Here is a 27,149-nt window from a genome sequence, read left to right as displayed (position 1 = left end):
TTCTAATGATTCTCTATGGAGTAACTATCTATGTTGTCATGACTGTCTATGGAGTAACTATCTATGTTGTCATGGTTGTCTCTGGAGTAACTATCTATGTTGTCATGACTGTCTATGGTGTAACCATCCATGTTGTCATGATTGTCTATGGAGTAACTATCTATGTTCTAATGATTCTCTATGGAGTAACTATCTATGTTGTCATCACTGTTTATGGAGTAACTATCTATGTTGTCATGACTGTCTATGGAGTAACTATCTATGTTGTCATGATTGTCTATGGAGTAACTATCTATGTTGTCATCACTGTCTATGGAGTAACTATCTATGTTGTCATGATTGTCTATGGAGTAACTATCTATGTTGTCATCACTGTCTATGGAGTAACTATCTATGTTGTCATCACTGTCTATGGAGTAACTATCTATGTTGTAATGATTGTCTATGGAGTAACCATCTATGTTGTCATGATTGTCTATGGAGTAACCATCCATGTTGTCATGATTGTCTATGGAGTAACCATCCATGTTGTCATGATTCTCTATGGAGTAACTATCTATGTTCTAATGATTCTCTATGGAGTAACTATCTATGTTGTCATGATTGTCTATGGAGTAACTATCCATGTTGTCATGACTGTCTATGGAGAGACCATCCATGTCATGATTGTCTATGGAGTAACTATGTGGTTATGACTGTCTATGGAGTAACCATCCATGTTGTCACGATTGTCTCTGGAGTAACTATCTATGTTCTAATGATTGTCTCTGGAGTAACTATCTATGTTGTCATGACTGTCTATGGAGTAACTATCCATGTTGTCATGATTGTCTATGGAGTAACTATCTATGTTGTAATGATTGTCTATGGAGTAACTATCAATGTTGTAATGATTGTCTATGGAGTAACTATCTATGTTGTAATGATTGTCTATGGAGTAACTATCTATGTTGTAATGATTGTCTATGGAGTAACTATCCATGTTGTAATGATTGTCTATGGAGTAACTATCTATGTTGTCATGACTGTCTATGGAGTAACTATCCATGTTGTAATGATTGTCTATGGAGTAACTATCTATGTTGTCATGACTGTCTATGGAGTAACTATCCATGTTGTAATGATTGTCTATGGAGTAACTATCTAACTGCTGCAGATAATGACAGAGTAACGTAAATGAAAGGGGACAGACGTGTTTTAATGAAGCTCACACACAAAGGCTGACAACAATGTGCTAGTAGGGGGTGTGTGGAGCAACGGGGGAATCTAATACTGAGTGACATGCTGTGTGTTGTAATGAATTTGCATAGCGTGTGTGTCGCATCTAGTTTCAGGTTTCAAGGTTTATTCGCCATGTGCTGAGGATACAACAGCTGTAAAACAATACAGTAACATTCTTACCTTGAGAGCTCTTTCCCAACAGCATTTATTATCAAAATAATCATATAGATAATAATAACAAATAAAAGCAGTGTGTGTGTGTGTGGTGTCTCTTCTTCCTGGCAGTGTGACATCAGGTCAGACCGTAAAGCTGTTTACTAGGCTTGTGTGTGTGTGTGTGTGTGTGTGTGTGTGTGTGTGTGTGTGTGTGTGTGTGTGTGTGTGTGTGTGTGTGAGAGACACCGGGCTGCACACGCTCATTAACAATGTCCGGCTCTCTCGGCCAATTAAATTAGCCGACCTTGAACAATAACCACTTAAACCCCCAGACAGACAGGAGCACACGCACACACACACACACACACACACACACATACACAAAATAAGAAACATGTAATACACATACCCATGACAAAGATACAATGGGGTCTGAAATTATTGACCCCCTTGATAAAGATGAGCAAAAATGTCTGTATAAAATTAAGGATAAAACTACAGTACATTGTATTAGGCTTGAGAGGTACCCAGACTTTCAAAATGTCATACTGTTCTTCTGCCATCCTGGGATTTACGTAATTACCGGCATAGCACCACAAAGGGGCACTAAAAACAAAAAGCCCATTGGAATGCTAACAAAATTAGCACAAGTAATAGCGAAATCACATATACCTTGTTAGGTAAATGCTAACAAGCAAAAATGAACAAACTAATTGCAAAGACAAGCAAATCCAGCTCATAAAGTTATACAAGTATAGCTAGTAGTTACCGAATGTCATTTTCGGTGAATGTGGACATTTACAAGCGTATGTGAACGAGCTAAATTGTGCAAATGAACCAAATGTTATGATGCATGTTTTTCTGAAGGAAAAGCATCATGTGTACAAGGAGCAGAGTGGAGAAGAATGGAGGATGGAACAAACACTAGTAGGAAGCTTTCTGAACGAAAAGTATGATGTGTACAAGGAGCAGAGTGGAGAAGAATGGAGGATGGAAAAAACACTAGTAGGAAGCTTTCTGAAGGAAAAGCATCATGTGTACAAGGAGCAGAGTGGAGAAGAATGGAGGATGGAAAAAACACTAGTAGGAAGCTTTCTGTAGGAAAAGCATAATGTGTACAAGGAGCAGAGTGGAGAAGAATGGAGGCTGGAAAAAACACTAGTAGGAAGCTTTCTGAAGGAAAAGCATCATGTGTACAAGGAGCAGAGTGGAGAAGAATGGAGGATGGAACAAACACTAGTAGGAAGCTTTCTGAAGGAAAAGCATCATGTGTACAAGGAGCAGAGTGGAGAAGAATGGAGGTTGGAACAAACACTAGTAGGAAGCTTTCATGTGTACAGGAAAAGAAGAATGGAGGATGGAACAAACACTGTAGTTTCTGAAGGAAAAGCATCATGGAGCAGAGTGGAGAAGAATGGAGGATGGAAAAACACTAGTAGGAAGCTTTCTGAAGGAAAAGCATCATGTGTACAAGGAGCAGAGTGGAGAAGAATGGAGGATGGAACAAACACTAGTAGGAAGCTTTCTGAAGGAAAAGCATCATGTGTACAAGGAGCAGAGTGGAAGAAGAATGGAACAAACACTAGGATGGAACAAACACTAGTAGGAAGCTTTCTGAAGGAAAAGCATCATGTGTACAAGGAGCAGAGTGGAGAAGAATGGAGGATGGAACAAACACTAGTAGGAAGCTTTCTGAAGGAAAAGCATCATGTGTACAAGGAGCAGAGTGGAGAAGAATGGAGGATGGAACAAACACTAGTAGGAAGCTTTCTGAAGGAAAAGCATCATGTGTACATGGAGCAGAGTGGAGAAGAATGGAGGATGGAACAAACACTAGTAGGAAGCTTTCTGAAGGAAAAGCATCATGTGTACAAGGAGCAGAGTGGAGAAGAATGGAGGATGGGACAAACACTAGTAGGAAGCTTTCTGAAGGAAAAGCATCATGTGTACATGGAGCAGAGTGGAGAAGAATGGAGGATGGAACAAACACTAGTAGGAAGCTTTCTGAAGGAAAAGCATCATGTGTACAAGGAGCAGAGTGGAGAAGAATGGAGGATGGAACAAACACTAGTAGGAAGCTTTCTGAAGGAAAAGCATCATGTGTACAAGGAGCAGAGTGGAGAAGAATGGAGGATGGAACAACACTAGTAGGAAGCTTTCTGAAGGAAAAGCATCATGTGTACAAGGAGCAGAGTGGAGAAGAATGGAGGTTGGAACAAACACTAGTAGGAAGCTTTCTGAAGGAAAAGCATCATGTGTACATGGAGAAGAATGGAGGATGGAAAAACACTAGAGTGGAGAAGAATGGAGGATGGAAAAATGGAGGATGGAACAAACTAGTAGGAAGCTTTCTGAAGGAAAAGCATCATTTGTACAAGGAGCAGAGTGGAGAAGAATGGAGGATGGAACAAACACTAGTAGGAAGCTTTCTGAAGGAAAAGCATCATGTGTACAAGGAGCAGAGTGGAGAAGAATGGAGGATGGAAAAACACTAGTAGGAAGCTTTCTGAAGGAAAAGCATCATGTGTACAAGGAGCAGAGTGGAGAAGAATGGAGGATGGAAAAAACACTAGTAGGAAGCACAGGGGGGAAAATGGCAGCTGTACAGAACTCTGATAACAGAGCTCTCAGACTTCTAAAACACGGTAGAAAGCAGTTCTAATATATCTGATGGAAACATTTAGTAGTGAATGAATACACGTGTAACTTGATCACCTCATGTCTGCCACACAACAGAGAGACTGATAGATATCGACGGCTTTGGACTCAGCAGCTCCGCTTTCTCTTGTTTTTTGCTCTTTACAACAAACACGTGACTGGCTCAACTGTTCTAGGAACTGTAAAATAATGTGACAGGTGAAATGAAGAAGGAGATCTGCTTTATCTCCTAACGTATTGCACAAGTTGACTGCAGGTATTGACTTAAAAGTAGCAACAAATATTCACATTTATTGAAAAATTCCAAATAACTATTATTGAAGGTATTAAGAAACCATCCACTGGCTTTTTTGCAAAAATTTTTTTTGCTAAATTATATTATTTTATACTAATACCATTGGTCAAAGAAAGAGACCCTGTTTTCGATACCTCACCTTGTGAGGATAACGACACTGAGCCCATTTCTAAAATGTTTGAGGAGATGGAGAACACATTGGGAGGGATCTTAGACCATTCCTCCATACAGAATCCTTCCAGATCCTGGATATCCTTCATCTGTACTTATGGACGGTCCTCTTCAATACAAACCACTGGTTTTTAAATGGGGTTCAAGTCCGGAGACTGATGGCCATCGCAAAATGTGGATTTTGTGGCCAATGAACCATTTCTTCATGGACTTTGATTTTCTGCTTGGGGTTATTGTCTTGCTCAAAGATCCACTTGCGGCCAAGTTTCAGTTTCAGCCTCCTAGCAGAGGCAACCAGATTTGGTAAAAAACAGATTTTGTAAAAATCATGATGCTGTTGACCTTAATAAGGGCCCCAGGACCAGTGGAAGCAGAATATCCCCATAACATCAATGATCCACCACAATATTTTACAGTAGGTATGGGGTTCTGCTTATTAGTTCCCATTTCAACACCAAACACAACACAGGTGTGCCTGGCCAAAGAGCTCACACATAACTGAAGACAGACACAGATATTTGAATAAACATTTAAATATGGGTGCTAAAAACATCCACGCCAGTTCGGTTGTAAGGGCACCTCAGATTCAGGCCTCCCAAACTACTTTTAGCAAGGGCTTCGGTCGAAAGTAGTGCTCTATATAGGGATTAGAGAATAGAGTTACCAGGACAAACGTAGTGTACTATATAGGGAATAGGGTGCCCAGGTCAAAACTAGTGCTCTATATAGGGATTAGAGAATAGAGTTACCAGGACAAAAGTAGTGCTCTATATAGGGAATAGGGTTCCCAGGTCAAAAGTAGTGCTCTATATAGGGAATAGGGTTCCCAGGTCAAAAGTAGTGCTCTATATAGGGAATAGGGTGCCCAGGTCAAAACTAGTTTCGTGCCCGAGATGGCATAGCAGTTCAGACGTCTTTTGTCCTCGTCTTGTCGTGTCGTGTATATATATATATTTACAACTTTTTTCACATACATTTTATTTTTATTTTCCATCAACTCATCTTCAATACACTCTCCTGCAACCTGCCTCACCAATTGATATGTATAAATACGTATTATTTACCTCAAATCTGCAATCCTCCAAGAAGCTAGCCAGAAGCTAGCCAGAAACTCCAAGAAGCTAGCCAGGAGCTAATCAGAAGCTAGTTAGCTTCTTTACTGGCAACTCGTTAGTATTCAGCTAACCACGGTTTGTGGTCATCAGCTATCCTTTAACTCGAAAATCTATCGCCAGTTTTGTACGGCGCAGCGCGGCTCGGAACGGAACATACCGGACCGATTTTTCTCTCCATGTCCCTGGATTTCAACTGCTCTCTGGACATTCACTCCCGGATCTCACAGCTAGCTGGCTGCTATCCGTGTGTCTATCTGCTTTCGTCGATTCCGGAGCAAACATCAATTACTCCGGAGCTAGCCAGCTCCGTCAATCACTCCTGAGCTCCGTCAATCACTCCTGGGCTGCAGTCACCTATCCGGACCCGTTTTACTGCCTACGCGGAGCCCCACCGGGCCTTCGCAACTGGACTGCCGACGTTATCTACCCGAAGGAGATCCGGCTGGCTCCTCCGTCGCGACGTTACCTGAATGCCCATCTGCGGCCTGCTAACCGTTAGCTGTCTTACCGGCTGCTCTCAGAATAGACAATCGGACAATTTATTTATTTTTATTATTATTATGTTTCTTCTTGGGCCTCTATAACTATGTCTATTGTTTTTATTTTTGTTGTTGTGTGATTTGGACTAATCCCCTCTACAACACGGAACTCCACTAATCTACTGACGGAACGCAAGAGGTGGCTAACAACAGACCTCCATCCTATGCTAGCTTGCTACCGATGTCCTGGCTAGCTGTCTAAATCGCCGTGACCCCCAAACCAACCTCTCCACTCCCTGGACCCTTTTGATCACTCGATTAAGGATGCCTCTCCTTAATGTCAATATGTCTTGTCCATTGCTGTTCTGGTTAGTGTTTATTGGCTTATTTCACTGTAGAGCCTCTAGTCCTGCTCACTATACCTTATCCAACTTATTAGTTCCACCACCCACACATGCAATGACATCTCCTGGTTTCAATGATGTTTCTAGAGACAATATATCTCTCTTCATCACTCAATACCTAGGTTTACCTCCACTGTATTCACATCCTACCATACCTTTGTCTGTACATTATACCTTGATGCTATTTTATCGCCCCCAGAAACCTCCTTTTACTCTCTGTTCCAGACGTTCTAGACGACCAATTCTTATTGCTTTTAGCCGTACCCTTATTCTTCTCCTCCTATGTTCCTCTGGTGATGTAGAGGTGAATCCAGGCCCTGCAGTGCCTAGCTCCACTCCTATTCCCCAGGCGCTCTCTTTTGATGACTTCTGTAACCGTAATAGCCTTGGTTTCATGCATGTTAACATTAGAAGCCTCCTCCCTAAGTTTGTTCTTTTCACTGCTTTAGCACACTCTGCCAACCCGGATGTTCTAGCTGTGTCTGAATCCTGGCTTAGGAAGACCACCAAAATTCAGAAATTTTAATTCCAAACTACAACATTTTCAGACAAGATAGAACTGCCAAAGGGGCGGTGTTGCAATCTACTGCAAAGATAGCCTGCAGAGTTCTGTCCTACTATCCAGGTCTGTACCCAAACAATTTGAACTTCTACTTTTAAAAATCCACCTCTCTAAAAACAAGTCTCTCACCGTTGCCGCCTGCTATAGACCACCCTCTGCCCCCAGCTGTGCTCTGGACACCATATGTGAACTGATTGCCCCCATCTATCTTCAGAGCTCGTGCTGCTAGGCGACCTAAACTGGAACATGCTTAACACCCCAGCCATCCTACAATCTAAACTTGATGCCCTCAATCTCACACAAATTATCAATGAACCTACCAGGTACCCCCAAAGCCTTAAACACGGGCACCCTCATAGATATCATCCTAACCAACTTCCCCTCTAAATACACCTCTGCTGTCTTCAACCAAGATCTCAGCGATCACTGCCTCATTGCCTGCATCCGTAATGGGTCAGCGGTCAAACGACCTCCACTCATCACTGTAAAACGCTCCCTGAAACACTTCAGCGAGCAGGCCTTTCTAATCGACCTGGCCGGGGTGTCCTGGAAGGATATTGATCTCATCCCGTCAGTAGAGGATGCCTGGATATTTTTTTTTAAAAATGCCTTCCTAACAATCTTAAATAAACATGCCCCATTCAAGAAAATTAGAACCAGGAACAGATATAGCCCTTGGTTCTCCCCAGACCTGACTGCCCTTAACCAACACAAAAACATCCTATGGCGTTCTGCATTAGCATCGAACAGCCCCCGTGATATGCAGCTGTTCAGGGAAGCTAGAAACCGTTATACACAGGCAGTTAGAAAAGCCAAGGCTAGCTTTTTCAAGCAGAAATTTGCTTCCTGCAACACTAACTCAAAAAAGTTCTGGGACACTGTAAAGTCCATGGAGAATAAGAACACCTCTTCCCAGCTGCCCACTGCACTGAAGATAGGAAACACTGTCACCACTGATAAATCCACCATAATTGAGAATTTCAATAAGCATTTTTCTACGGCTGGCCATGCTTTCCACCTGGCAACTCCTACCCCGGTCAACAGCACTGCACCCCCAACAGCAACTCGCCCAAGCCTTCCCCATTTCTCCTTCTCCCAAATCCATTCAGCTGAAGTTCTGAAAGAGCTGAAAAATCTGGACCCCTACAAATCAGCCGGGCTAGACAATCTGGACCCTTTCTTTCTAAAATTATCTGCCGAAATTGTTGCCACCCCTATTACTAGCCTGTTCAACCTCTCTTTCGTGTCATCTGAGATTCCCAAAGATTGGAAAGCAGCTGCGGTCATCCCCCTCTTCAAAGGGGGGACACTCTTGACCCAAACTGTTACAGACCTATATCTATCCTACCATGCCTTTCTAAGGTCTTCGAAAGCCAAGTCAACAAACAGATTACCGACCATTTCGAATCTCACCATACCTTCTCTGCTATGCAATCTGGTTTCAGAGCTGGTCATGGGTGCACCTCAGCCACGCTCAAGGTCCTAAACGATATCTTAACCGCCATCGATAAGAAACATTACTGTGCAGCCGTATTCATTGATCTGGCCAAGGCTTTCGACTCTGTCAACCACCGCATCCTCATCGGCAGACTCGACAGCCTTGGTTTCTCAAATGATTGCCTCGCCTGGTTCACCAACTACTTCTCTGATAGAGTTCAGTGTGTCAAATCGGAGGGTCTGCTGTCCGGACCTCTGGCAGTCTCTATGGGGGTGCCACAGGGTTCAATTCTTGGACCGACTCTCTTCTCTGTATACATCAATGAGGTCGCTCTTGCTGCTGGTGAGTCTCTGATCCACCTCTACGCAGACGACACCATTCTGTATACTTCCGGCCCTTCTTTGGACACTGTGTTAACAACCCTCCAGGCAAGCTTCAATGCCATACAACTCTCCTTCCGTGGCCTCCAATTGCTCTTAAATACAAGTAAAACTAAATGCATGCTCTTCAACCGATCGCTACCTGCACCTACCCGCCTGTCCAACATCACTACTCTGGACGGCTCTGACTTAGAATACGTGGACAACTACAAATACTTAGGTGTCTGGTTAGACTGTAAACTCTCCTTCCAGACCCATATCAAACATCTCCAATCCAAAGTTAAATCTAGAATTGGCTTCCTATTTCGCAACAAAGCATCCTTCACTCATGCTGCCAAACATACCCTTGTAAAATTGACCATCCTACCAATCCTCGACTTTGGCGATGTCATTTACAAAATAGCCTCCGATACCCTACTCAACAAATTGGATGCAGTCTATCACAGTGCAATCCGTTTTGTCACCAAAGCCCCATATACTACCCACCATTGCGACCTGTGGCTGGCCCTCGCTTCATACTCGTCGCCAAACCCACTGGCTCCATGTCATCTACAAGACCCTGCTAGGTAAAGTCCCCCCTTATCTCAGCTCGCTGGTCACCATAGCATCTCCCACCTGTAGCACACGCTCCAGCAGGTATATCTCTCTAGTCACCCCCAAAACCAATTCTTTCTTTGGCCGCCTCTCCTTCCAGTTCTCTGCTGCCAATGACTGGAACGAACTACAAAAATCTCTTAAATTGGAAACACTTATCTCCCTCACTAGCTTTAAGCACCAACTGTCAGAGCATCTTACAGATTACTGCACCTGTACATAGCCCACCTATAATTTAGCCCAAACAACTACCTCTTTCCCAACTGTATTTAATTTATTTATTTATTTTGCTCCATTGCACCCCATTATTTTTATTTCTACTTTGCACATTCTTCCATTGCAAAACTACCATTCCAGTGTTTTACTTGCTATATTGTATTTACTTTGCCACCATGGCCTTTTTTGCCTTTACCTCCCTTCTCACCTAATTTGCTCACATTGTATATAGACTTGTTTATACTGTATTATTGACTGTATGTTTGTTTTACTCCATGTGTAACTCTGTGTCGTTGTATGTGTCGAACTGCTTTGCTTTATCTTGGCCAGGTCGCAATTGTAAATGAGAACTTGTTCTCAACTTGCTTACCTGGTTAAATAAAGGTGAAATAAATAAATAAATAAATAAAAGTGCTCTATATAGGGAATAGGGTTCACAGGTCAAAACTAGTGCTCTATATAGGGAATAGGGTTCCCAGGTCAAAAGTAGTGCTCTATATAGGGAATAGGGTTCCCAGGTCAAAAGTAGTGCTATAGAAGCTAGTGGTAAAGAAGTGGGACTTTTTCTGTATATAAAAGGGGTATAATAAGGATGAGCCAGAGATTGGGATTCACCTCATACTGGAACTAATAGGGAACAGGGCTATGAGTTCTAGAGACAAGGGTGAAATAAAAACTGATCCTAGTTCAGCATTGTGATTTCCTTTATTCCTTCATTAATGAAAAAACATTAAATTATTAAGAGCTAAAAATACAAGCACCTGTTTTCAGACTGATGAGTTGCCGCTCACAACCCCCCCACGGAGTGAGCCTTGCATGTGTTTTTGTCTGTGTGTGTGTGTGTGTGCGCGTGTGTGTGTGTTGTATGCCTGCTGTGTGTGAGTTGTATGCCTGCTGTGTGTGTGTCTGCACAAGGATGCACACGACAGGGTGTATGTGTGAGCGCGCCTCACCTCCCAGTGGCTGAAGACCAGTTGTGGACTAGCCAATCCACTGGTTCTCTTGCGTATCTCATCAGCGAATCCGAAGCTCTCGGCCACAGGAAGGACGGCCTTGATGATGAACATCTCCGTCCCCTCCTTCATCTCCTCCTGTAACACTCGGCCCTCCCTCTTCCCCAGGACCCCGTACACACGACCTGGAAACACACACACACGATAATTAGTAGAAGTGGCTTAATGTGTACTCTGACCATGTTTACAGTGTGGCCAGCTATATACAATCTAATCAAATGATTGTGTGTGTGGATCGATGTGGTCAATCTAATCCAACTATGTATACAATCTATTTATGCATGATCTTATCCAACTATTGATTAGATCTAAATAATGGACACGATGTAATGAAAGTATTGATGAAGTCTATTTCTACACTAAATGTTACGCAACCAACATCTACTATAATATACATCATGGAATTAAAATATGGATCACATTCATCGATACTAATGAAACTAAGTTCTCCTAATGGGGGTATATAGAGTGGAAGGCATTGGTATTCACAACAGGCTAGTAGGAGAGCTTGACAAACGCCACATTTAAAGGGATGCTAGCGTTGCAGAAGTGAGTAAAAAGTCATATTGTTTCTGAAATGGGCTCATAATAACACACTTCATTCTGGTGTTGATTTGGCTGTAAATGGATGTGACTGCTAAACATGCTGTTAAGATATGGTTTAGTGATTATCAGTAACAGAAGTTGGGCAAGGCTCATTTCAATCTTAATGATGACCAAAAGTAGTGCACTATACAGGGAATGGGGTGCCATTTGGGACCAACTTAGAAAACAAGAGTTGATCACTGACACTACAAAGACAAATATTAGAATAGTTCTAGAGAATAGATAGTAATAATGAGGGTTGTCAAATCACATTTTATTGGTCACATACACACATTTAGCAGATGTTATTGTGGATGTAGCGAAATGTTTGTGTTTCTAGCTCCAACAGTGCAGTAATATCTAACAATTCACAACAAGACACATAAATCTAAAGTAAAATAATGGAGTTAAGAAATATATAAATATTAGGACGAGCAATGTGGGAGTGGCATTGACTAAATACAGTAGAATATAGTACATATATATGAGATGAGTAAAGCATTATGTAAACATGATTAAAGTGACGAGTGTTCCATTATTAAAGTGGCCAGTGTATATAGGGCAGCAGCCTCTAAGGTGCGGGGTTGAGTAACCGGGTGGTAGCCGGCTAGTGGTGGCTATTTAAATATCAACCAATACTGTACCATCATCTTTTCTCTGTGTTTCAGTGGACCAGTTAACAGCTGTGTTCCTACACCGGGGATGGGGTAATATACCAGTCCAATGGACTCCTATCACACTAGAATGGGAGTTGTGTGCAGCAACTCACCCTCCACCTGGTGTAACATTCTTGGTAGTTTAGTTGTCATGTTGTGGCTTGAATATCCTGACAAGTTGTATCACAGTCATTTGTATCTGAATAGAAGCTGCTATAATAATTCCCTCAACATCCTCCTGTGTGGTTTAGAATGCAGTAATGCCTCCAGGAAAGATTGAAGAAGCAGATTTGAAGGTGTGTGTGTTGTGTTTTAGCTATTTACCTAAGACCTCAGTGGTTAGTTTGTGTTTTGCCCAGAGTGTGTTCTATCGTGTGTGTGTGTGTCTCTGTGTTATATTGTGTGTGTGTTTCTGTGTGTTATATTGTGTGTGTCAGTGTGTTATATTGTGTGTGTGTGTGTCTGTGTGTTATATTGTGTGTATTATATTGTGTGTCCGTGTGTTATATTGTGTGTTTGTGTCCGTGTGTTATATTGTGTGTGTGTGTGTCCATGTGATTTATTGTGTGTGTGTGATATATTGTGTGTGTGTCCGTGTGTTATATTGTGTGTGTGTGTCCGTGTGATTTATTGTGTGTGTGTGATATATTGTGTGTGTGTCCGTGTGTTATATTGTGTGTGTGTGTCCATGTGATTTATTGTGTGTGTGTGATATATTGTGTGTGTGTCCGTGTGTTATATTGTGTGTGTGTGTCCGTGTGTTATATTGTGTGTCCGTGTGATATATTGTGTGTGTGTCCGTGTGTTATATTGTGTGTGTGTCCCTATGTTATATTGTGTGTCCGTGTGTTATATTGTGTGTGTGTGTGTCCGTGTGTTCTATTATGTATCCGTGTGTTCTATTGTGTGTCCGTGTCCGTGTGTTATATTGTGTGTGTGTCCGTGTGTTATATTGTGCGTGTGTCCGTGTGTTATATTGTGTGTCCGTGTGTTCTGCCGTGTGTCTGTGTGTTATATTGAGTGTCTGTGTGTTATATTGTGTGTCTGTGTGTTCTGCCGTGTGTCTGTGTGTTATATTGTGTGTCCGTGTGTTCTGCCGTGTCTGTGTGTTCTGCCGTGTGTCCGTGTGTTCTGCCGTGTGTCTGTGTGTTATATTGTGTGTCCGTGTGTTCTGCCGTGTCTGTGTGTTCTGCCGTGTGTCCGTGTGTTCTGCCGTGTGTCTGTGTGTTCTGCCGTGTCCGTGTGTTCTGCCGTGTCTGTGTGTTCTGCCGTGTGTCTGTGTGTTCTGCCGTGTGTCTGTGTGTTCTGCCGTGTGTCTGTGTGTTCTGCCGTGTGTCCGTGTGTTCTGCCGCGTGTCCGTGTGTTCTGCAGTGTCTGTGTGTTCTGCCGTGTGTCTGTGTGTTCTGCCGTGTGTCTGTGTTTTATATTGTGTGTGTGTGTTATATTGTGTGTGTTATATTGTGTGTGTTGTATTGTGTGTCCGTGTGTTGTATTGTGTGTCTGTGTGTTATATTGTGTGTCTGTGTGTTATATTGTGTGTCTGTGTGTTATATTGTGTGTCCGTGTGTTATATTGTGTGTCCGTGTGTTCTGCCGTGTGTCCGTGTGTTCTGCCGTGTGTCCGTGTGTTCTGCCGTATGTCTGTGTGTTCTGCCGTGTGTCCGTGTGTTCTGCCGTGTGTCCGTGTGTTCTGCCGTGTGTCCGTGTGTTCTGCCGTGTGTCCGTGTGTTCTGCCGTGTGTCTGTGTGTTCTGCCGTGTGTCCGTGTGTTCTGCCTTGTGTCTGTGTGTTCTGCCGTGTGTCCGTGTGTTCTGCCGTGTGTTCTGCCGTGTCTGTGTGTTCTGCCGTGTGTGTACTGCTAAGCCTCTTACCTAACACCTCTGCTGTAGCCATGATTTCACAGGTGTACATAGCAGCCATGAGTCTCTGAGGTTTGGCCTGGAACGCGTGCCGACAAGCCTCCTTCACAGCAGCTATGAGCTGGCCAGAGAACGGCCCGTAGCAGTCCACTAGCCCGGCCACAACCTCCGCCCTGCGTCTCCCCTGGCTCGCCCCAGCCACGGCACCCTCTGCCTGGGAAGGCGTCTCACCCGCTCCCCCTGCCTCACCGGGGCTTTCGGAAACAGATGCATCAAGGGAGTTGGAGTCTTCTTCAGTCACAGAGTCCAGGTGGGTGCGCTGGGTAGGGAAGTTCATGTCCCATCTCTCCACAGAGAAGCAGACGCCCATGAGGGGCTCCTCGCACATTGGACCAGAGAGGGTGGCGAGCTGGAAACCGCTGACAACGCTGTTGTCAAAGTCTCGGATGGCGCTGGCCTCAGCTTTCGCCCCTCCCTCTTTCTCTCCTTTCTCTCGTTCGAGGCAGTGCCACACGGATGGTCTCTGGTACCCCTCTACGCTGTTAAGGAGGATGTTTGGTCCATACCTAATAATAACAACATAGCCATATTAATTACCATGAAATACCTGCATAGCACAAAATTTCATCTCATATAAAATACCATGAAATATCATCCCAACCCATATGAAATACTCTGAAATACCTGCATACCCTCTCATCCCAACCTATATGAAATACTCTGAAATACCTGCATACCCTCTCATCCCAACCTATATGAAACACCCTGAAATACCTGCATACCCTCTCATCCCAACCCATATGAAACACCCTGAAATACCTGCATACCCTCTCATCCCAACCTATATGAAACACCCTGAAATACCTGCATACCCACTCATCCCAACCTATATGAAACACCCTGAAATACCTGCATACCCTCTCATCCCAACCTATATGAAACACCCTGAAATACCTGCATTCCCTCTCATCCCAACCTATATGAAACACCCTGAAATACCTGCATACCCTCTCATCCAAACCTATATGAAACACCCTGAAATACCTGCGTGGTCCAAAGGCCCATATCCGGTCCACAGCGTTCCTCCACTTCCTCCCCTGCAGCAGGACCTCCAGCCTGCTCTTCAGCACCATCAGGGCATCTAGGGTCCAGGTACTCATGTCCAGGGTCCTCCCCTCCCTCTGGGCCTGACCTGCCTGCTCCAGGGTCCGGATCAAGTCAGCACTACCCTCCAGTAGAAGAGTCACCTCTACACAACACAGGACACTTTTTGATCAGGATCAGAGCCCAGATTTACAAAACTTTCTTAAGAAGACATTTCTTCTTAACTGCCATGTTCCCCATTAACTATAGACATAAGAAGAAAGTTAAGCAACGTTGCTATTCCTCAAAAAAGGCCATTGGAAATGTTCTTGCTCTGTTTCTCCTTAAGCAAAATGTTAAGGGCTTCCTATAGTCTGACAACAACAAACACGCCCTCACCAACTCAACTCTCTCTCACCTTCGGGTAGTGGTATGGCCTGTACCCCCACGGTGGCCTGTCTGTTGGGGGTGGTGAGGGTCACCAGGCCGCTGGGGTCCAGGTGCAGGGTGTCTGACTCTTTCACCTGGTGGATCACCGCCACCTAGACACACACACACACACACACACACACACACACACACACACACACACACACACACACACACACACACACACACACACACACACACACACACACACACACACACACACACACACACACAGGAAAGTAGGGTTAGCTACTGCAAATAGACTGCTGCTGCCTCTTCAATTGTAGCACACTACTAATATATGGGGTGTCGTTTGAGATGTCAACAGATCAGATATAAGATAGACAAACACACACACCCTCAACGTACACACACACCTTCTGTTGTTTCCCAGATCTTCATTGACCATGTCCACTTTGGGTGGTCTGATCACGGTCTCTCTGAATGGGATGATAGGCTTGGAGGCACTGATCTCAATCTTGGCAAACCTGGACGATGAGAAGAACACAGTATTCCATCTCCTTCTCACTACACATCTTTGTAACTTTTCCAGCTTTTCCAGAAATCCTGGATGGAGGATTCCAGAATTTCTGCTTATTTCTGCCTGATTCCAGGAATCTTCCTAGTGGGATTTCTGGAAAACCTGGGAATTTGTGGAAATGTACCAGTTTTGGGAACCCTACATCTGACTCTCTCACATGCAGTAACACAAATGAAGTTGGCATCCCTGAGTAAGAGCAAGTAGGACAACCCATGCATTGTAAATGTGCTGTATTACTGGGTACGAGAGCCAGAACAAACTCAACAGAATACTATACATAAAGACACATTGGTCTCTTAAGAGAGCGCTGAAAACTTTCACGTCTGCCTTTTTATTTTCCAAAACAATAACACCTGTCAGATATTATTAGGCACTCCTGTCCATGCTGAGCCAAGCACAGCATATTCAAATCATCTGTCATAGCTCACCTTGCACACACACACGCACACACACGTCTGCTTCTTCAATCTTTCTAAACCACAAAGGAGGAGGATGAGGGAAATATAGCAGCTTCTATTCAGATACAAATGACTGTGAAACATCTTGTCAGGACATTCAAGCCACAACATGACAACTGCAGGGCAGCTTCTTCAATCTTTTAAACCATTGGTCTCTGAGGAAAGGAAAGGTTGCTGGTTCGAATCCCCAAGGTGAAAATAATCTGTTGATGTGCCCTTGAGCAAGGTACTAAACCGTCATTGCTCCTGTAAGTCACTCTAGATAACGTCTGCTAAATGATTAAAATGATTTAAAAATATAGATTAAAAAAACAAACAAGAATGTTACATTAAGTGGGGGGTGAACTTGCACCTAAACGCTAATCTTTTCCCCCCACTAATGGTTAAGGTTAGGATTGGGTTAGGGGAAGCTGATCCTAGATCTGTACCTCCATTTTCTGCCTAATGAACACAACCCTGTGCTGGTGAGGCCAAGTTTCAGGTCTGGTTCTCCCATAAAATGACGTTATTAGGTTATCACTGCTGAATGGGATACAGAGAGGGTCACTTTAGGATAAGAAAATAAGTGTGCTTCCCAAATGGCACCCTATTCCTGTAGTGCACTACTTTAGACCAGGGCCCATAAAGCTCTGGTCAAAAGAAGTGCATTACATCGGGAAAATGGTTCCATTTGGGACACTGTCTGTCACTACCTGTGGAGAAAGAAGAGGTGATGTATCTCTCCGACTGCCAAGACCAACAGCCAAGTACTGTCAAAGTTTATTGACCCAAACAGGCAATCCCTGTTTGTGGGTTCATCCTAAACTGTCTGTGTGTGTGTGTGTGTGTCAGTGTTTGTACTGAGAGACGTCACGACTTCCGTCCACACTACCAGAACCAGCTCATCTCGTTACCCAGCGTGTGACGTTATAAACAGGCACGCTCTCTCTCACACACGCATGCGTGCTCTCTTTCACACACACACACACACACACACACACACACACACACACACACACACACACACACACACACACACACACACACACACACACACACACACACACACACACACAATCCAGTTAGAGTCAGTCCATACAAAAACAGGGCAGAAAACAAGTCATCCTCTCCACTCTCTCCATTCCTCCCTCTCTCTCTCCATTCCTCCCTCTCTCTCTCCATTCCTCCCTCTCTCTCTCTCCATTCCTCCCAGGGAGATATCTCTCTTCATTCCTCCCTCTCTAATCAAGCCATTCCTCCCTTATTCAGTGTGATTCCAGTGGGAGAGGAGAAATACACACACCCAGTAATCAAGCAGGGAGATATGACTTATTCAGTGGGAGAAATACCATTCCTCCCTCTCTCTCCCATTGCTCCAGGGAGATATGACTTTTCTGGGAGAGGAGAAATCCCTCTCTAATCAAGCAGGGAGATCTTATTCCATTCCTCCCAGTAATCAAGCTCTCATTCCTCCCTCTCTCTCAGTCCACACCCAGTAATCAATTCCTCACTCTCTCTCTCTCATTCCTCCCCAGTAATCAAGCTCTTATTCATTCCTCCCTAATCAAGCAGGAGATCTCTTATTCATTCCTCCCTCTCTCTATGACTTATTCATTCCTCCCCAGTAATCAAGCTCTGACCATTCCTCCCTAATCAAGCAGAGAGATATCTCCATTCCTCCCTAATCTCTCTCCTTATTCATTCCTCCAGTAATCTCTCTCTTATTCCTCCCCCTCTCTCTCAAGCATTCCTCCCTCTCTCTCTCTCCATTCCTCCCTCTTATCTCCATTCATCCCTAATCAAGCTCTCCATTCCTCCCCCCAGTAATCTCCATTCCTCCCTCTAATCTCTCCATTCCTCCCTAATCAAGCTATGACTGACCATTCCTCCCCCTAATCAAGTGGGAGATCCATTCCTCCCAGTAATCAAGCAGGGAGATATCCATTCCTCCCCTCTCAAGCTATGACTGACTTATTCCTCCCTCTCTCTCTCATTCCCCAGTAATCAAGCAGGGAGATATGACTTATTCAGTGGGAGAGGAGAAATAATCTCTCTCCATTCCTCCCAGTAATCAAGCTCCATTCCTCCCTCTCTCATCCAGTAATCAAGCTCTCCATTCCTCACTCTCTCTCTCCATTCCTCCCTCTTTCTCTCCCACTCTCTTTCCATTCCTCCCTCTTTCAGTCCCTCTCTCTCCCATTCAAGCTCCCTCTTTCAGTGGGAGAAATCTCCCACTCAGTAATCAAGCATTCCTTTTCTCCCTCTCTCTCTCCATTCCTCCCTCTTTCTCTCCATTCCTCCCTCTTTAATCAAGCATTCCTCCCTCTTTCTCTCCATTCCTCCCTCTTTTCTCCATTCCTCCCACTTTCTCTCCCAGTCACACACCCAGTAATCTCTTATTCAGCCATTCAGTCCCTCTCACTCCCAGTAATCAAGCAGGGATTCCTCCTTATTCAGTGGGAGAGGAGAAATCTCTCTCCCATTCCTCCCTCTTTCTCTCCCTCTCTCTTATTCAGTGGGAGAAATCTCCATTCCTCCCTCTCCATTCCTCCCTTATTCAGTCTCCCACCCAGTCAAGCAGGGAGATATCTCTCTCCATTCTCTCCCTCTCTCTCCCATTCCTCCCTCTTTGACTCTCAGTGGGAGAGGAGAAATACACACACCAGTAATCAAGCAGGGAGATCTCTTATTCATTCCTCCCTCTAATCTCCATTCCTCCCTCTTTCTCTCGGAGAGAGAAATCTCACCTTCCTCTAATCACTGATGTTTAGTAGAAGCATCTCCAGTAATCAAGCAGGAGATATGACTTATTCAGTGAATCCAATGTAGACAGCAGACTGTGTGGTTGTTTGAAGATGGGGATATGACTTATTCTGGGTGCTGTAATCAAGGGTGACTTATTCAGTGGGAGAGTTGTAATTCTTTAAATCTCACTAAGACTTGGAGATATGACTTATCCCAAATGGCACCCCAGTAATCCTAGATATGACTTATTTAGACCAGAGCTCTAAATGGATGTATTCAGTGGGAGAGAGAAATCCTCTAGCTGTTCTGGTCTATTTAATGTTCTGTATGATGTCATGTTTTGTGTGGACCCCAGGAAGAGTAGCTGCTGCTTTTGCAACAGTTAATGGGGATCCTAATAAAATACCAAAAGGGTCCTGGTCAAAAGGAGTGCACTATGAAGGGAATAGGATGCCATTTGGATTAGAATGTGTTCTTCCAACAGAGCAGACGCACTCTGAACGATGCTTCCAGACTTATTACTAATTTAGCTAAACATTGTCAACTCCTCAAGCAGGGAGATATGACTTATTCAGTGGGAGAGTAGAAATACACACACCCAGTAATCAAGCAGGGAGATATGACTGACTTATTCAGTGGGAGAGGAGAAATACACACATCCAGTAATCAAGCAGGGAGATATGACTTATTCAGTGGGAGAGGAGAAATACACACACCCAGTAATCAAGCAGGGAGATATGACTTATTCAGTGGGAGAGGAGAAATACACACATCCAGTAATCAAGCAGGGAGATACGACTTATTCAGTGGGAGAAATACACACACCAAGCAGGGAGATATGACTTATTCAGTAATCAAGTAATCAGGGAGATATGACTTATTCAGTGGGAGAGGAGAAATACACACACCCAGTAATCAAGCAGGGAGATATGACTTATTCAGTGGGAGAGGAGAAATACACACACCCAGTAATCAAGCAGGGAGATATGACTTATTCAGTGGGAGAGGAGAAATACACACACCCAGTAATCAAGCAGGGAGATATGACTTATTCAGTGGGAGAAATACACACACCCAGTAATCAAGCAGGGAGATATGACTTATTCAGTGGGAGAAATACACACACCCAGTAATCAAGCAGGGAGATATGACTTATTCAGTGGGAGAAATACACACATCCAGTAATCAAGCAGGGAGATATGACTTATTCAGTGGGAGAAATACACACACCCAGTAATCAAGCAGGGAGATATGACTTATTCAGTGGGAGAGGAGAAATACACACACCCAGTAATCCGGTGCTAGACAGAAACAAAACTAATAAATAACCAGACCAACTTGACCTGATGAAGATCACCCTATTCCATGTGTAGTGGATTACTACCTTGTCCCTGGGCAAAAGTCGTGCACTACATGGGGAATAGAGTCAAATTTGGGACGTACTAGTTGTCTGTTTGTGTGTCTTGAATAAATCAAAGAGTTGAGGACATTCATTATTTTTATCACTAACTCACACGGCGTTGAAGATATTGGTGTCCCCCAGATGACCACCTATGGGCCCTGGTCAAAAGTAAGTAATCGAGTCTGAGCCAGAACGGCCCATAGCTGCTCCTGTACAAAAGTAGTGCACTTGGGGAACATGGTGTCAGCTGAGACGCAGCCTATGAGTTTCCATCCTGAACACTGTTGGTGTCAGCTGAGACGCAGCCTATGAGTCTCCATCCTGAACACTGTTGGTGTCAGCTGAGACGCAGCCTATGAGTCTCCATCCTGAACACTGTTGGTGTCAGCTGAGACGCAGCCTATGAGTCTCCATCCTGAACACTGTTGGTGTCAGCTGAGACGCAGCCTATGAGTCTCCATCCTGAACACTGTTGGTGTCAGCTGAGACGCAGCCTATGAGTCTCCATCCTGAACACTGTTGGTGTCAGCTGAGACGCAGCCTATGAGTCTCTATCCTGAACACTGTTGGTGTCAGCTGAGACGCAGCCTATGAGTTTCCATCCTGAACACTGTTGGTGTCAGCTGAGACGCAGCCTATGAGTCTCCATCCTGAACACTGTTGGTGTCAGCTGAGACGCAGCCTATGAGTCTCCATCCTGAACACTGTTGGTGTCAGCTGAGACGCAGCCTATGAGTCTCCATCCTGAACACTGTTGGTGTCAGCTGAGACGCAGCCTATGAGTCTCCATCCTGAACACTTGATTTACAGCCTCGTTTAGGAACCCTCTTCTTCTAACTCGTTTAGGAACCCTCTTCTTCTAACTCGTTTAGGAACCCTCTTCTTCTAACTCGTTTAGGAACCCTCTTCTTCTAACTCGTTTAGGAACCCTCTTCTTCTAATCATTTGGACATTTCTCCAATGCATTGTGAGTTGGAAAACCATAACTGTGCATACAGGAAATTGTTTTATTGCTGCGGCATTATAATCTAGAGGTGATTTGGAGCCACTGTAACTATGGCTGCGTTTGTGTGTAGTGTGTGGTTTTGTGTGTCTGAATGTGTGTTTTTGTGTGTACATGTTGCCTACATTATCAGGACCAGAATGTCCTGACAAGGTAAGATATTATTTTATTTTTCAGGACTTTTTAGGTGTAAGGGTTAGGGAAAATTGGATTTTGAATGGGAATACATTTTTACACCCAAAAGTACAGAAAATTCACATGAAAAAAGCTGTGTCTTGTGTGTGTGTGCATTAGTGAGCAGAAATAAAAAAGTTTGCCTGGTTCACCCCAGCTTTAACTCAGGATCAGATGACCCACTTTCCAGGGCAGCGAGACAACCCTGGCGCTGTTTCGGCTTCAGAATCCTGACGATGTGACGTCACAGTCCCATGTGCCACATGAGTGGCTAAAACGGGTTTGACCTCCTACTGAGCTAGAGAGTGAATGGCCACGGGCCAGTCTGCTTGTGTGTGTTGTTGTGTCACAACGGGGTCAGTCGGCATTCACAGCCAACACGGTTCCCCTTCCTCTGTCCTGCCCTGCTCTTTGCCCGACTAGCTGACTGACTGGCATATTTTCAAACATAGAAGAAGAATTGCAGTCATCCCCTGATTAAATGCAGTGGGGACCACAGAGATAGAACACAAAGACAAAAATGGTTCTCTCTCTACGGCTGGGACTGTTATTCCCCAAACAGGAGAATACAAGGTAATTCTAGTGTTTCACCTGCCTGGGTGACCTAATCAGGCTGGCCTGGACTATTTGTAAACATAGAATTACACTTACTAGATGGGATCCAGTCCCTGGATGCCCTGTCATTCCGGCTGGTTTAGGACTGTTATTCCCCAAACAGGAGAATACAAGGTAATTCTAGTGTTTCACCTGCCTGGGTGACCTAATCAGGCTGGCCTGGACTATTTGTAAACATAGAATTACACTTACTAGATGGGATCCAGTCCCTGGATGCCCTGTCATTCCGGCTGGTTTAGGACTGTTATTCCCCAAACAGGAGAATACAAGGTAATTCTAGTGTTTCACCTGCCTGGGTGACCTAATCAGGCTGGCCTGGACTATTTGTAAACATAGAATTACACTAGATGGGATCCAGTCCCTGGATGCCCTGTCATTCCGGCTGGTTTAGGACTGTTATTCCCCAAACAGGAGAATACAAGGTAATTCTAGTGTTTCACCTGCCTGGGTGACCTAATCAGGCTGGCCTGGACTATTTGTAAACATAGAATTACACTTACTAGATGGGATCCAGTCCCTGAATGCCCTGTCATTCCGGCTGGTTTAGGACTGTTATTCCCCAAACAGGAGAATACAAGGTAATTCTAGTGTTTCACCTGCCTGGGTGACCTAATCAGGCTGGCCTGGACTATTTGTAAACATAGAATTACACTTACTAGATGGGATCCAGTCCCTGAATGCCCTGTCATTCCGGCTGGTTTAGGACTGTTATTCCCCAAACAGGAGAATACAAGGTAATTCTAGTGTTTCACCTGCCTGGGTGACCTAATCAGGCTGGCCTGGACTATTTGTAAACATAGAATTACACTTACTAGATGGGATCCAGTCCCTGAATGCCCTGTCATTCCGGCTGGTTTAGGACTGTTATTCCCCAAACAGGAGAATACAAGGTAATTCTAGTGTTTCACCTGCCTGGGTGACCTAATCAGGCTGGCCTGGACTATTTGTAAACATAGAATTACACTTACTAGATGGGATCCAGTCCCTGGATGCCCTGTCATCCCGGCTGGTTTAGGACTGTTTCTAAATCACCCTGTGTTATCTTCCAGGGGGAAAGCTGTAAAGATCCCTGAGACTCTTTATAAATCTGCTCAGTGTGTTTGAGTTAGCAACAATCATGTTGACCTTATAAGAACGTTAGTTAGGAAATGAATGTGTGTGTGTGTGTGTGTGTGTGCGTGTGTGTGTGTGCCTGTGTAATGCTGTAATATAATTGATAACTTCGATTCCTCCAAAGGTTGTACTGAGAGTAAGTTCATTGAAACATGAAAATGATGTTTTAGTGTAGTCCAATGTTGATAAACTACATGTTGACCGTTTCCCTAACTTTCTGTGTCCTTGGCCCAATCAATAACGTGTTAACCAATGTAGCCATCGATCATTCTGTTGTGGGAGGATTACCAGTTTGACTGATTGGCTGAAGGAAAGGTCCTCTCATCAATACTCTGTCTTCTACATTGATAAGTTATACAGATGAACTGAGTGACAAGGACAACGTATGCAGATAGATGCAGATTTAGTTAGTACCAAGGTTACCCCGAAGGACATGTCATCTCTAATTCCCATTCATTCTTCTGGGGAATTAATGCTTTAGGACATTGGATATTCACCATTTAGCAATGTAAAATTCCAGTTATTAAATTCCCAAGTTTCCCAGAAATCCCAATTCCCTCATGATTTCAATAATCTCCCAAAGATTTATCTGGACATACTAATGTATGTTAAAGAGATAATGCACCTGAACATCTATATACATCTATATTTAGGATTGAGGCCTGCACATTTGTCCCACTGCAACACACTGCATGTCATTTGGGACACAGGCCTAAACTCCACTGTACTTTGTATCACTTTCAAAGTATCAAAGCATATGGAAATCTTTGATTTATGGGGTTATGAAAACTCCATTTGAAATAAAGCTGTGAAATATCTATTTTGATGTGTTCACACATCTCCCCACCTCACACCTCCAACGATACACATGCTGATTTCTTTATGTACTATACACATAGATAATACAGGATCTTAGCAGGACTGGACTGATAAATGCTACATTCACATGTGTGGGTGGTCTTACAACAGCTTTAGGTATTGATTATGAATAGCTATACATAGGACCTGATCCCTCAACATCAGAGGGAGGCTGGTGAGAGTTTAGTTTATGGCAGGGGTGGAGGGCAACTGGTCTTAGGATGCAAATGAAATGAGCTGTATTTAACATCTCTGTACGGAACTCTTTAAACCCCTCCTCTCTCTCTCACCATCTCTCCTAATATGACATGATCAGAGTGGAGAAGAGACATCTAAAGACAGCATCTCCAGTCAATAATCACACATGACTTTTTATAGAGAGAGACACCCACTCTCAGTCAGAAACATTACACACACACACAGATTCATCATGTCAATCATCAGTGTGTGAGACTGGGCCAGACGGTGTAAAAGCTGAGTCATCTCATACTGAGCCGTCTGCTGCTCATCTACACTCTGTTACAGGGCGTCTGGTCAAAATGTCACTACTATTGACTAGATTTCAAATCACAGACAGACAAAGATAGATAGATACAGCCATAAAGACTGACTGACAGACCTCTCTGTGCAGAGCTCATGTTTAAGTGATGACGCTCCCGGCTTCAGTCTCATAATATACTTCTCTCCAACGGAGACCGGGGTTCAATCCCTGCGTCCAACCTTCCTACTGTTTCTCCCTCTCTGTTTCCAACTGTAGAAATAAACCGTCAAACTCGTCAATCAAAAGAGGAAAACAAGAGGCTCACCTCTCTCGGAGGTCGTCCAGACAGCGTTGCAGGTGGACCTCTCCGGCCGTGACCAGTACGTGTTCTCCTGTCTCCTGGATCAGAACCTCAGCACACGGGTCAGCCTGGTTCAACAGCCTCATACCCCGTACCAGCTTAGGCATCTCACCTTGACACACACACACACACGATTGTAGAAAAGTACTTCTTAGTAGACTAAGCATGAATAATTTCCATGTATGAGCCCTACTGCACATAATACACCCTGGATTCAAACATACATTTGTCTTTCATTAAGAAACCTTAGACTGACGTTACCTGGGTCATGTTCATTAGGCATCAAACTGAAGAAATCACAAAATAGGGAGGGACTACTTGGATTTATCCAGAATTAAATGCTCATTTTCATTTTCTGTCGCAAAACATTTTCAAACACTTTCTGATGAGTCCCTGATGAACATAACCCAGGACGGGTTTGAATTTTCAGGGTTACAGGTCAGCTCAACTACTAAGTGCAACTACTTAAAAGAAAACAAACAAACACTATTTGAAGCTTCCCAAAATAGTTATCCTGAAACTAAAATACCAGCCATCTTTCTAAGACTAGCTAACTAACTGACTGACTGCTAGCTGACTAACTCCCTCCATATGAGGCAAATGTTGCCCTCAGCTATAATACTAACGAATACCACGGAAGAGCTGCAGGAATGTCTGACTATCTGTGGACCAGCTGACTGGCTGACTGACTGGTTGAATAGCTGGTTGGATGACAGAATGGCTGGCTGAAGGAACGTTAGCTTCTCAACATTAGCATCTTACCTCAGATGACAGACAACAAAAACATCACTGACAGGCAACAACCTCAACAAATTCACAATGTAAGTGTGTTTGTGTGTAACCGTGTGTGTTTGACACTTACTTGGGTGTTTGGGTTCGATGGCCACTCGTACGATGGGCGTAGCTTCGAAGTTGAGGGGGATGAAAGGGGGGAGGGCAGGGGAGGTGGAGAGGGTCGCAGACTTCAACACATACTCCTCGAGACCGCCAATACCTAGGGAATCAATCCATCAATCAATTAATCAATCCAGCACTTTCTACAAACACATGTCACAGTGATTGACAACAGCTGGAGCCTAAAGAGTGATCAGAGAGACAGTAGTGACAAGGAAACAGTCCCTAGGTAGGAAGAAACCATAAGAGGAACCAGAGTCATGAGATTAGAGGAGGAGAGGCATAATGAACAAGATGATATGAACAGCAGAGGACCTGATCCTAGATCAGAGCTCCTGCTCTGAGAATTCAGACACCTGGAGAGACATGAACAGAGTGTGGCTCTGGAGACAAGATAACGTCAGAGAAACACACAGAGAGAGAGAATAATGAGACTAGCTTTGTCTCTGTTTCAGACACAAGTGAGGGAGAGAAACACACAGAGAGAGAGAAATAATGAGACTAGCTTTGTCTCTGTTTCAGACACAAGTGAGGGAGAGAAACACACAGAGAGAGGGAATAATGAGACTAGCTTTGTCTCTGTTTCAGACAAGTGAGGGAGAGAAACACACAGAGAGAGAGAATAATGAGACTAGCTTTGTCTCTGTTTCAGACAAGTGAGGGAGAGAAACACAGAGAGAGAGAGAATAATGAGACTAGCTTTGTCTCTGTTTCAGACAAGTGAGGGAGAGAAACACAGAGAGAGAGAGAGAATAATGAGACTAGCTTTGTCTCTGTTTCAGACAAGTGAGGGAGAGAAACACACAGAGAGAGAGAGAATAATGAGACTAGCTTTGTCTCTGTTTCAGACAAGTGAGGGAGAGAAACACACAGAGATAATAATGAGACCAGCTTTGTCTCTGCTTCAGACAAGTGAGTGAGAGAATAATGCGACCAGCTTTGTCTCTGCTTCAGACAAGTGAGTGAGACAATCACACAGAGAGATAAAACATGAGACCAGCTTTGTCTCTGCTTCAGACAAGTGAGTGAGAGAATAATGCGACCAGCTTTGTCTCTGCTTCAGACAAGTGAGTGAGACAATCACACAGAGAGATAGAAACACAGAGAGAGAGAGACAGAGAAAATGTGTGAGAGGAAGGAGGAGACAAAAGGCCAAGAAATGTGCAAGAGAGAAAGAGAAAGGAAGAGTGAAAGAGAACTAGAGAGAGAGACA

The 27,149-nt window shown here is 44.0% G+C and overlaps 1 protein-coding gene across 1 annotated transcript in view; it reads right to left on the bottom strand.

Annotated features, from left to right (window-relative positions):
- Window positions 1-10,441: 10,441 nt before the first annotated feature.
- Window positions 10,442-27,149, bottom strand: part of efl1 (elongation factor like GTPase 1) — a 79,463-nt gene continuing 62,755 nt past the window's right edge. The window contains exons 16-22 of the mRNA XM_065012220.1: window positions 25,905-26,036; window positions 25,007-25,154; window positions 15,686-15,800; window positions 15,302-15,425; window positions 14,845-15,049; window positions 13,813-14,366; window positions 10,442-10,827 (exon numbers count right to left, since the gene is read on the bottom strand). Of these exons, the coding sequence (XP_064868292.1) occupies window positions 10,457-10,827; window positions 13,813-14,366; window positions 14,845-15,049; window positions 15,302-15,425; window positions 15,686-15,800; window positions 25,007-25,154; window positions 25,905-26,036 (1,649 nt within the window). The 3' untranslated portion in view covers window positions 10,442-10,456. The remainder of the gene's footprint in view (window positions 10,828-13,812; window positions 14,367-14,844; window positions 15,050-15,301; window positions 15,426-15,685; window positions 15,801-25,006; window positions 25,155-25,904; window positions 26,037-27,149) is intronic.

The sequence above is a fragment of the Oncorhynchus nerka genome, linkage group LG27 (assembly GCF_034236695.1).
Source record: "Oncorhynchus nerka isolate Pitt River linkage group LG27, Oner_Uvic_2.0, whole genome shotgun sequence".
Classification (NCBI taxonomy): Eukaryota; Metazoa; Chordata; class Actinopteri; order Salmoniformes; family Salmonidae; genus Oncorhynchus; species Oncorhynchus nerka.
This window is presented reverse-complemented; position numbering and strand designations above follow the sequence as displayed.